This window comes from Lasioglossum baleicum, chromosome 2, assembly GCF_051020765.1.
Source record: "Lasioglossum baleicum chromosome 2, iyLasBale1, whole genome shotgun sequence".
NCBI lineage: Eukaryota > Metazoa > Arthropoda > Insecta > Hymenoptera > Halictidae > Lasioglossum > Lasioglossum baleicum.
Genome location: NC_134930.1, coordinates 13,118,811 through 13,130,686, shown reverse-complemented (window position 1 = coordinate 13,130,686; position 11,876 = coordinate 13,118,811). Strand labels below are relative to the sequence as shown.

The 11,876-nt window shown below is 40.7% G+C and overlaps 1 protein-coding gene across 2 annotated transcripts in view; it reads right to left on the bottom strand.

Annotated features, from left to right (window-relative positions):
• The window catches only part of Blo (bloated), a 188,337-nt gene continuing 176,461 nt past the window's right edge, over positions 1 to 11,876 (bottom strand). For both annotated transcript variants that reach the window (XM_076439688.1, XM_076439694.1), the window contains 5 exons: positions 7,285 to 7,500; positions 4,320 to 4,480; positions 3,912 to 4,123; positions 2,806 to 3,081; positions 1 to 1,785 (listed from right to left, as the gene is read on the bottom strand). In XM_076439688.1, the coding sequence (XP_076295803.1) occupies positions 1,592 to 1,785; positions 2,806 to 3,081; positions 3,912 to 4,123; positions 4,320 to 4,480; positions 7,285 to 7,500 (1,059 nt within the window). In that variant the 3' untranslated portion in view covers positions 1 to 1,591. The remainder of the gene's footprint in view (positions 1,786 to 2,805; positions 3,082 to 3,911; positions 4,124 to 4,319; positions 4,481 to 7,284; positions 7,501 to 11,876) is intronic.

The following is an 11,876-nucleotide window of genomic DNA, read 5'->3' as shown; positions in this document are numbered from 1 at the left end:
CACTGTGCTTAGATGTTTGTTTATTTCAAATTAATTATTGCGTTACAAAATATATAGTTTATTCTGACACTTCCATCTTTAGGCATTCTAACACTTTTTCTTACATATATGATGAAATAATAACTATGTTAATAGTTAATACAAACTTATTGATGAATCAATATAAATGGTCTATATATCCATTATATTTACATGCAAACCATAATAGTTCACATATATACATATAACGCAAGTAGCACCAAATAGAGGAAATGAAAGTTGTTGACAGTCCAATTGACAATACACGTTGCAGAAAGTTCCATAAAGATGGTGGTATATATTACAGTATAACAGTTATTAAAATTTCGTACAGTTTTCCGAGGGATCCATTCACAGTTGCTAGTATATACCTTATTTTCGTAAAACAACTTTTTCTCCGTAACAAAGACTGCGGTTTGTAATTATTGATAACTGAAGAGAAAGATTAAGTGGAGACACATAATAAAGCAAAGTGAAGATAGTTAGAAATAAGGATTATTATTACAAATATTTACAATTAGTATATGTAAGTAAGATCAGGTCGACCTATGCACAATAAAACATTTAAAAATAATACATAATTGCTAGTTATTCACTTGCGCAACATGATCATTGCGAACACAATTTGAAAAATATTTTATTTTCGCGCTATTACACTATAGCTTAATATTAATGCGATATTACCTTGTTACATTCGTAGATTAAAATACCTTGCACGTTTAGAAATTTTGATTTATCTTGGAACAATGTTTGTACACTTAATAGAAACGGAAATGGCACTCTGATTCACGGTGAAATAAAGTAATTTCTTCTGTTCTCTTTCTTTTTTTTTTTTTTTGTAAACCACACGCTTCGCGTTCTTTTAATTACACGAACAAATGCATGGAATGTTTCTTTTTGTTTTTATTGCTGAAATGCAGTTACGAACTTATTAAGCGATGGATAAACATGTTTGTTATGAAAGATCAGCGAAGTATATTATTCTGATTGCGTTCTCATCTCACCCAACAAATTTAATTTGTTAAATTTGGCAGAGAGAAGGCTCCATTATCGAAGGAAGATCCTATCCATCAAGGATAAGATTCGTATAGAAATTTATATTTCCTTCAATTTGAACGACATCTAATCATATTATTTCTTTGTGGGCATCTCTTTATAAATAAAATTGATATCCTATGTGTTTTATTAAATTTTAATCAGAGAGAAACAGAACATGCTTACATACAGTACATTTTACATTTCGTTACGAATGTGTACGTGGCCATAATTTGTTTGGGAATACAATAAGTCCAGTGGTTCGCGAACGCAATTAAACGTTACATTGCTCTCGGTTACAATCGCGCAGGAAGATTGTCGAATAATTTTTAACTTCGGTTAATAAGAGTATCATTAATTCTTTCGTACCTCGATGCTTGCATTGCACATTGGAATACAGAACAAAAATGGTAATATTAGCTCCGTACAGTTATTCACCGCAAATGGCGGTGGTACGACGACACGTTTATTATTAGACCCTTATAATTAACGAATTACTTATGAAACTCAAGACTAGCATTGATCAATGGCCTCTCCTTCAAGCTCGGGACTTCTTGCTCTTCAGCTTGAACCATCCCGCGCTCTTGTTCGGATCGCGTGGAACAGACGTGGACCTGCTTAGTTCTGGTTTCGAGTTGACGCTGCGTGACTTGGTGGCCAACGATTCCGTGGAAACGGTTCTATCCACCTTCTGCTTGTCTTTCGATTTCAATGTACTGCGATTGATTGTACCTAGAACGGAACGTTCGCTGTCAGATTTAGCACATATCGATTTGCTGGTACATACAAGTAGAACGTTTACATTTATTAACCCTTTCACTACCGCGGACGAGATATGTCGCTTCCACGATGTCGAAGGAATGGTGTTGTGGACGAGATATCTCGTCATCATGCTGTCGTACGTACAATTCTATGGACGAGATATCTCGTGTATCCTTATTACTAGACTGCGGATTATATGCATTTATGATAAAAATGAGTAGGTGTAATTTAAAGCAGCAAGAACATTGGAAGAAATTAAAGGTGTCATTGTATTACTTTTAATCTATTAAATATATTAAGAAATAAATTCAATTTTTATTTCATCCCTGTTTCTTGCGATTCAGATGGAAAGTTTTTATTTTGCACAACGATGTATCTGATATGAAGTGTTTTCTTTGTAAGTTGGACACAAGTAATTGATTTTGAAAACCTGTCATCGTTGCTCCATATTTGACACAATGAAAGTTTTTGTTTATTTTGTTTGAAATGCTTGAAAGCATGGTGAGATGCATAATGCGACGGAACAATTTTGTACAGAAATATCTGGTTTCCTTCCTCGGCCATTTTTTTTTTTGCAAACTACAAATTCTACTGTTGGATGAGATTTTTCACTGTGGTTTGTATTTTTGTATATTAGATTTTCTACATCGATTACAATCATCCCTCTGCATTCCATACAAAATAAGCAATACAAACTTTAATTGTGTTTTCTTCTTTTCTTTCTTCCACCAACGATGACATGTCTTAAAAATCGATTACTTGTGACACATTTTCAAATAAGACACTGCATATCCATAATAAAGATACACGAGCTACATATCTCGTCCATAGCGTCGTTTCTTCGACATCGTGGAAACGAGATATCTCGTCCATTTGTAGTGAAAGGGTTTAAGAGAGCCAGTCTGATCTTTCGAACTTCAGAAAGTCGATTTTCTGAAAGTCATAGGGAACGAAAAATGTGAGAACGTTCACGATCAGTCAAAGATTTACCGGTTTTCGAGAGATTGTCCTTGCTTCGTCGAGCGTCTTTTCCACGACGGCTCAGTGTCTCGCGACTTCTTTGTCTGCGTCTCATGGTCGCCATTGACTTTGGATGCAGTTGTTGGTCGTAATTGATTTCAAAAGGTTCTCTGTAGTGTCTCGGCTTCCAGGGCGCGAGAACGCTGACGCTCCTCGATACCGTTCTCGTGTGAGATTGTAGAGGTCGATTTAATTCCTCCCTGCTCGCCGCTCTGCGTCTCTCATTGGGGCCAGGTATTTCGCCCACTGGAAATATACAAAGTTTTGCTAAAAATTGTTTTTCCAATAATGTTTCTCCTGCGCAACTATTCCACACAAATAGAGTGGTATTCAACACTAGAACTACCGAGGTTAAGACGAAGCTAGTTCTACCAAAGCCAGTCATAATGACTGGTCTTTAAAAAGTATGTAATAATAGAATATTTTTATATTTATTGATTTATATTACTATCTTACGAGAGGACTATGGGGCAGAATATATTTGAAAATATTATGTAGTGGTATTCTTCCAGCTTTAGACCCTCCTTTTATTTTTCCCAACTGGATCTTGTATACTTTTATTTTCGTCTTCAGAACTTGAAGGCACACAAAACACCTCTTCTTTTACGTGAATTCAAAATATTTTTTAATTTACTTTCCCTGGACTCCTGAACATTTTCTTCGTCTCGATAATCTCATTATTACTATTTATCCTTTTATTACTATTTAGCCTCCCCTAAACGTAACATTTACCCTATTTATTACTATTATCATTGTAAAGTTCAATTTCATTTTCTTCTGATTTACTTTCTTCATGCTCATAGAATTCCCCATCCTCGATATCAGAGCATTCCATTCGTATATAGTTCACTTTCTGCAACAATTCAGAGATTTTCAATCGTTTTGTCATTTTTAGGGCTAGTCAAATATTGTTGTATGAAAAAGAATTAGGCCCTATTCCAATGGCTATGGTATACAAAATGACCGCGCGAAAAAAATGTAACATGAAGTGGGAATTTTAAAATGAAATTGTAAAACCAGTCATTTTGACTGGTTTGGTAGTTCTAGTGTTAATAAGAAGATTTCGAAAGACCGACCTGTAGCAGCATGAAGATACACGACAGATCTTTGCGATCTCTGGGAGTTTTGACTCTGTTGACTGCTATCCCCTGTTGTACTCTCACCGGAAGACAACGCACTCTCGGCGAGTCTTGGTGGTTTCCGGGGCGGTGAAAGAATTCCCAAACTATGACGGCTGGAGGTCGTTACATCACGCCCTGAACAAGCGTGGTCGTCGGCTCGTTTGCTTCTGGAACAGTAATTAAGTGTACACCGACTAATAAATACTAAAAATAATGATAAATATTCGATCGAAGCTGCACTATCATCATTTTCACAAGTTGTTAAAAAGTTTTCTAGGAATTATTAAGTTGTTGGTCGAATCTTCTGGCAACATGGATCGAATCTGACACAGACACCGTAAGGAAGACCGTTCTTCCGCTCACCTGCGATCTCTATTAGACGAAACGGACTCCTGATCGGTGTCGCCGAAGAAACGCAAGTTTTTCTGCACGGAGACCCGTTCGGGCGCGGAGGAGGCCTCCTCGTCCTCTGTGCCGGTCGTCAAGATCTCGCTCTCTGGTATCCTGGGCTTCTTATCCACCGCCTGTAACAACGAAATCGCCGATTAGCGTGGCAGTAACAGTGACGGGTTTCCCGGAAAAATTCCGGACAACGTGGAAACGGGAACGCGGTGGTAACAAGGTGGAAACGTGTATCGTCGGCCTGATCGCGGGTGGACAAGAGAAAGGCGAGGAAAAACGAGCGGTTTCCTGGTGGATAGAAAGAGCGGGTACACGAAATACAATAAAGCCGAGCACAAAGGTGTATTCTTCGCGCAGAAAGGAGAAAAAAATCGCGGCTTCCCGGCTCGTTTCTATCCGTGGCGCCTTCATGAGTCATGATCATCTTCCTCCTCCTCCTCCTTCTTCTTCTTCTTCTTCTTCTTCTCCCTTGCCCGTTCTCCTCCATCTTCTTCTTCTCTTCTTTCTCGGAGCATCGGCTCATCCGATAGATCATCGTCCACAGCGAGATTCACGCGCACGCAATCATCCCGAACGGCCTATCGAAGCGGCTAGGATCGGAATCGGTCCCTGACAGAGATTATTCCGCGGACCGATGGTTAAGCTAGGCAGCCCCCTGATCGGCACTTAATCTCGCGATTAAATTAAACCACAGAGCGCGGAGTTAGTTAAGCATTTAATCAAACTGGTAATTGGAGGTTGTACTAGCCTAATGGCTCCGCTCCGTAGCGACCTGCGCTCTGACTGATGAATGCACCGGGCTCACTCGGCTCGCCGCGAACCCGATAACCGGAACCACGATCCACCGTTCCGCTCGTTATCGGATGCGATTCACAAAAATCCTCCGCTTCGGAGTTTATTCCAGTTTCGAGCGGAGCCGCGTCATAATGCTCGCTCGACTCCAACAACGAACGCTATTCAACCGATTATCGAATCGCACGAATCCCCTACGTACATACATAGTTCATAAAGTTCGGGGAACCACATCATACTCGAATTCGGTGCTTCCATTGTCTTCCAAGTCCTCTCCTGAATGTATACGCTTGCTCTAGCAGCGTTTTCATTACTCGAAACTTCGTCGTTTCTTGTCTTAATGTTTCAACGTCGTTGATCATGACTAGACTGCGGATCTTTATGCTAAATAAAAATTGTCTGCATCGATTTCAAGAAATAGCAACTGAATTGGATGTTATTCCTTCCCTTAATGATTTTAATAGAGGAGATGTCATATATTGACATCTTCGATTGTACAAAGTTTTCAACCGTTTTGATTCTCATCTACTCAATTTTGCTATAAATGCATAAAGATCCGCAGTCTAATCATGACACTTCTGGTCTTGACCATGTAAGTGATGTGGGGATGAATCAGATGAATATGGAGGGTGAATAAGGGATTTTTGAGGGACTTTTGAGGGCGACTACGGCCTAGATTGATCTTTTTTGACTACTGAAACACCCCATCGCATGCATTGCAATCCTGGAAACTACCCCCTTAAAGAGTTTTTTAAAAGTAAAAATATGTTATTTCCTCAGGTTCTTGTTCGATGTTGTTTCTCATCCGAAAAGAATGCGTTCGACGCTGCCAGGAGCAGCCATTTTTGGTGAAAGAATCTTTAATTTTTCGTGCTAACGTGTCACGTCACTACGTAGGCGTTTACCGTGGCATTATGCATGCAACAAACTTTAAATATACAGAGTCCCATTCTCTATAAAAACATCGCCCACTCTCGTTACCAATTTTGGAGCGAGTCTCCGCGGGTACGTTCGTTGAATTTGATTACTTTATAGAACCGTTCCGGATGAATGATGTCACGAACAAGAATAATTTATGTCGTATGTCACTATTCAAAATTCCATCACGTATGCTTTTACAATTTCAAACTAGACGACTATATCGTACATAATAAACGCTTCCACGAGGTCCACGGAAGTCTCGATCTATACTCAGGGTCTCGAATTACTTAGTTTTAAATTATGTACTTACAGGTCGCAAGCAAAATTTTTACAGAATTTTAGAAAGGTCCTGATGTGACACTTAACCTTTACTCTGGGTACCTACATTATATTCTAATGTAAACCCTGCACTGGGGGTGGTCACACCCCTGCATGTTTCCAGTGCGACATGTGAAGAAAAAAATTCGTGAAATTGTATTCATTCTCATGACGGTAAGTATGAAAAGATTACAAAATTTAATACAATATAGAAAAGACCTCTACGAACAAAAATAATATGTTTAATGATTTCAGCATTTTTTTATGAAATACTAGCTGCTCGCGGCGTGCCCACGGCCCTCCGGACTGCTGTCAATTTGAATCTGTGTCAATTAAACATATTCTGAAAATTTCGTCAAAATCGGTCGACGTTGCAGAGACCTACAAACGTTTAAAGATAGTAAAAATAGCAGATTTTCACGATTTTCGGCCTGTATCTAAGAATTCTTACATCTTTCAATGGCTGTCGTTTTTTCCTGCATCATCCGATTTTGATTAAACTTTCACAGTGCATATTATCGACACAGATCTACAAAACGTACTTTTTAAATTTTCAATATAGACAGCCACATAAAGAAGTGGTAAAATGCAACATTTAGTATTTTTTCTACAAATACGATCAGTTGCTATTTTTTGAAAAAGTTTTTTCTCATCCTGTAGTAAACTAATTGCTCTACTTTCCCAAAAAAAGTTCATATCGTATAGTACAATATTAAAAAAGTTATCGTCTTTTTTAGAGCGTCCGAATTTTTCTTCAAGTCACTATACATATATGTAGAAGTCGCAAATAGCATTCCTAAATGGACTTTGAAATTTTCCATTCACGCTCACACCCCCATACCCAGAGTGAAGGTTAAGGGATAACAGATGTTGCGGCGTGAAAATTGAAACTCACTTTCATATTCGATTTGTTCTTCCTGGACAAGGACTTGAACCAGCCCTTTCTCTCAGCTTCCTGCCCCTGGTTTTCCCTGGTGAGGGTGTGTGTCGAGTCGCAAAATGTGTCGTCATCTCTGGTCAGTGTACCTGTGGATCTTGACAGCCTCGTCGGTCTGGGTGGACTCGGACTGCCGCTGGGAGTGGATAGGCGTCTGCGTTGGCTGTATTCCTCCTGCAAACGCATGAGAAACCATGTCAGTATTCAGCAAATTTCTACTAACCTAATTACGGCAAGGAGAGCTCGACTACGATCACAAATATTTTACGATCAACTAACGATCGTTGCATATGAAATGTTCGATTTGCAACAGTCGCGTTAAAAAAACACAAGCACCATTGCAATGCACGTGTTTTGCCAGGGAATTTCTCCAACCCCTTGCACCACGATTTATTTTATCGTTACAGAGGCAGAGTAGGGCAATAATCAACTAATATTTAAAAATGACTAATAGTTTTTTCGAATGTTAGTCATAGCAAAATAGTCAACTTTTTGATTAGTTAGTGATAACTAGTTAATAACATTAATGTATGTTAATCGCAAAATGATGACTGATGACTAAAGAACGATGACTGATCATCAACTATTAATTCACTAATAAGCGATAGCTAACGATTACTTAGAGCTGTGACTAACTATTTGCCATTTAGTTATCACTAACTAATCAAAAAGTTTTGACTAATGACTATTTTGCTATGACTAACATTCAAGAAGACTATTAGTCATTTTTAAATATTAGTTGATTTTATTGCCGTACTCTGTACAGAGGTTAGAACTCTACTCATAATTTCCTACAAGAAAAAAAAATTTATATTGTATGTCTATGTTATGTATATACCCTCCAATGATTAAACATCGACAAAATAATCATTACGCGAGTCTGACTCGATATTATCGATGAACATCCGTCTCGTGTCCATTTAACATTGTTTTCTTGAAATAAATCATACTGTTCTATTATTTGTAGATAAAGCCCGAAACTTCGTGACTTTTATGTTTTTTAAAGCGAAAACACATAACCAAAATACGTAACAAAAAAGATGTAAATGTTAACTCATCAATTTGAATAAAAAACATCGAAAAATAACTGTTTACCTTGTTATTTCGTCGACCTTTTACCACTGTGTCAATTTAACACCGAGGGACACACTCAGCTCTTGAAATGAGGGATGGACGAGGGTTAAATAAATATTGCGTATTAATAAATATCCTCCACACTACCTACAAAAAATGATATTCAAGTCGGATCTTTTTAACCGCCGGACTTTTAACCCCACTCTAAGATGTGCTGATCGGAGAAGATAACCTAGGGCGGGGGGCGGCCACCCTTAAATCGGCGGTCACGAAAGCTCTAAGTAAACGCGTAATCTGTTTTTAACCGTTCCTTTGAGGAGAGCGAGCAGCTTTCGGCTGGGCGCAGATTAATTTCAGCGGAGATATCTCTCTCGTTTGACAGACTATAATCCAAAAGGGGAGCGAGAGTCGCGTGAACGGTGCGAGTTGTTCGAGTATTGGTAGCTGGAGGGGTCTTGGCGGCTCCTTTCTTCCCTTCCAATTATTCCTTTGCCCAAAGTCGCGGCCAGGGGAATTAGATAGAGATAATGATGGTTCCCGCGACCAGAGCTGAGAGAGAGAAGGAGGGCCAGGAAGGGCACCGGGGGCCGAGGATCGCGTGTTCATTCCGCTAGCCGAGATCGCAAGCAAGCGCGTCGGGACTCGGCCGCATAAAACTCGAAGAAAACGCGGGACGCGGGCAGACGCGTGTCCGTTTCATTCTCGACGACGTCTACGTCGTCATTATTATTATCATGTTTTGCATCAGCACCATCATCAACGCTGCCACCTCCGTCATTTACCCTTGGTCTTTCGCATGCATAACGCGCCGGGAACACCGAGGGCTCCGGGCGTTTTATCGCAACTCTGCCTGTTTATTCATCGATACTCTACAAAAGAGCCGGTACGGCTGCGGACTATCTAGCGTGTACTATCCGTGTTCCTCTAAGAAAATGTTAGTCCCGGTGGAGGAGCATGATTCCCGCCGGGGAAAATACGGCTTGGGATATGCCTCGCTGGTCCGGTCTCTTCTCCTTCATCCTCGTTAAATTCTGTCCGATTCTCCATGGAATTACGTAATTCTCGTCGTTCCGGTTACCTTGATCGTGGTGCTTCGATGACAAGTGTTTTGTAATGGCCGCGAGATTTTACGTTGTTCCGTGCTTTGCGTTCGGTGCGTGCGCACTGTAATATCTACATTCGTTGTGATCCCTCTTTGTGGTTGTTAATCGTGACCCTTCGGGGTGTACGGGTCAAAAGTATCGATTTCTTCGGAAAACTCAGAGATTTTCTTACGCAATGTTGTGCTTTGGCTATGTTACTTGTAACGTGTTGTAACTTGTTGTAACTTGTTGTGCTACAGCGTGTTCAACTACTGCTAGTAAAAGAGGAATTTATTGAAGTACTCCAGGATCATTTAGAGAGAACTAAATAGGTTTGGCACTCCAAATTCACCATTTTGTAAATGAAGTATTTTCAAGTCAGTTTTTGTAAAAAAGATCAAATCAAATGTAAGTTAATTGTTAAGAAATTCAAAATTTTATTCATTGCAAAGATGTATTATACATTACATGCTTATTTAAAAGTAATTACTAGACTGTGGATGTTTATGCAAAATAAAAATATTTTACAACGATTGTGGCCAGCAGGAGTTAAATAAAAATTCACTTCATCCCTTAATAAATCTTTTACATTGAAAACATCCGAACAATATTCTTAGATTTTTCCAATTGTTCGCTATTTTATATTTTGTCCAGCCAATTTCTTCATAAATGCATAAAAATCCGCAGTCTAGTAATTACCAATCACAGCCAACCCTTCTTCTTCTTCTTCTTCAGCGACTTCTTCTGAACTCAAGGGAGACGCTTCCAACCGTACTTAATTTTAAATATTCTAAACGGGTGAAATTGATTTGCAAAAGGGTGAAATTGATTTGAAAAAGTGTGAATATGGAGTGCAAAGCCTATATAAATTCAATTGATAAATCTGACAGATCGCTCGAGTGCAAATAAATTTCCCTTGGTCGGTCGTAAACGTTAGGTGGCTAGAGGATCGTTGCCCTTAATTCATAGCGAGCGTAGCCCGTCTAAAATCATAACTCAGTGGTTCCTTGGGTGGGTTTCTCGGAGAAGTCCGAAAGACACGGGGGTTCGGACGCATCCACCTGCACTCGTTATATATTCCATCTCGAAGGAGTCGCCTCGGTGTTCCCGTCGCGGATGGCGTGGATGGCGCGAAGGACCGCGAGCTACGATCGGTGAAGGAGAGGCTCGCGGTGCATGCGTTACCAGTGCAGTGCAGTGCAGCGGACCTTTCGATACGCAATATAATAACATATCGCGCGGTACGCGACCGTGGTCCGTACCCACCGCATAAACTCTTAAATGACTCACAATGAATAGCCCATATCGCGGAATCATCTGCATAGTACAAGCACAGCGCGCTTCCCTCGTACTCTCCATATATACGAGCAACAATATCCCGTATGCTTTCCATAACGAGTCGTGGCACGTACCCGACGACGACGAGGACGACCAGGATGAGCACGAGAGGATGAGGCCGGGGACGAGGATGAGGTTGAGGATGAGGATGAGGACGGGGACGATGACGGCGACGGCGACGAAGAGGAGGAAAAGAAAGAAAAGGGAGAAAGAAGAAGAAGACGCGACCGCAAAGAAGAAGAAGAAGAAGACGAAGAAAGGAGATTTTGTACCCCGAAGGCATTGTGACCCACGCACGGCCCTGTTAACTCTTACAGCACACACCGGTACCCCGGCCTTCCTCTTTGCCTCCTTTTTTTTGCCCCCCCCCCCTCCCCTAACCCCACGCCGCCGGTTCATTCTTCTTTTCCCTCGTCTGCATGTCGGCCTCTTCTGCTTGCTCCGGCTTCATCGGGGAACGCGTTATACGCGGCTACTCCCTCGCAGGGACTCGCGTGGGCCGTCGAGATTGGGCTAGGTCGGTTATGTTCCTAACCGCAATCCGCCATCCGCTTCGCCATCGGCGCGTGCACACGCGTGCGAGCTCCTCTCTTCGCTCTCTTCCACGCACCGACGCGACGACAGGACGCACTGCTCGGCCTCCCACCCTCCAGCTTGTACAAGCTCTGTCCAAAGCGATGCTGGTCAACACGTTTCTCGTTAAACTCTTCTAATCAATTTTTTTCGGACAACCCCCTCTCCCCGTACGATTTTTTCCCCGCCGTCTTCTATGAACGTGTTACCTCTTGCAGTGCGTTGAGTGTTGCGAGCGTCGTAGGTTTAATTGGTCATTCATCGAGTGATCTATCGTCTTCTTGATAGTCTCAGGTGTGACAAGTTCTTGATAAACTAGGAATATGTGAAAGATAAACTAGACCTGTAAAAGTAGTTAAAAATCGTTTGCATTTATTGCAAAACATAGAAATTGTAAGAAACGTGTTGATACTCTTAAATTCTTGTCATATTTTTATTGTGTTGAAATTACACCCACTATTTGTGCCGTAAACACATAAATCC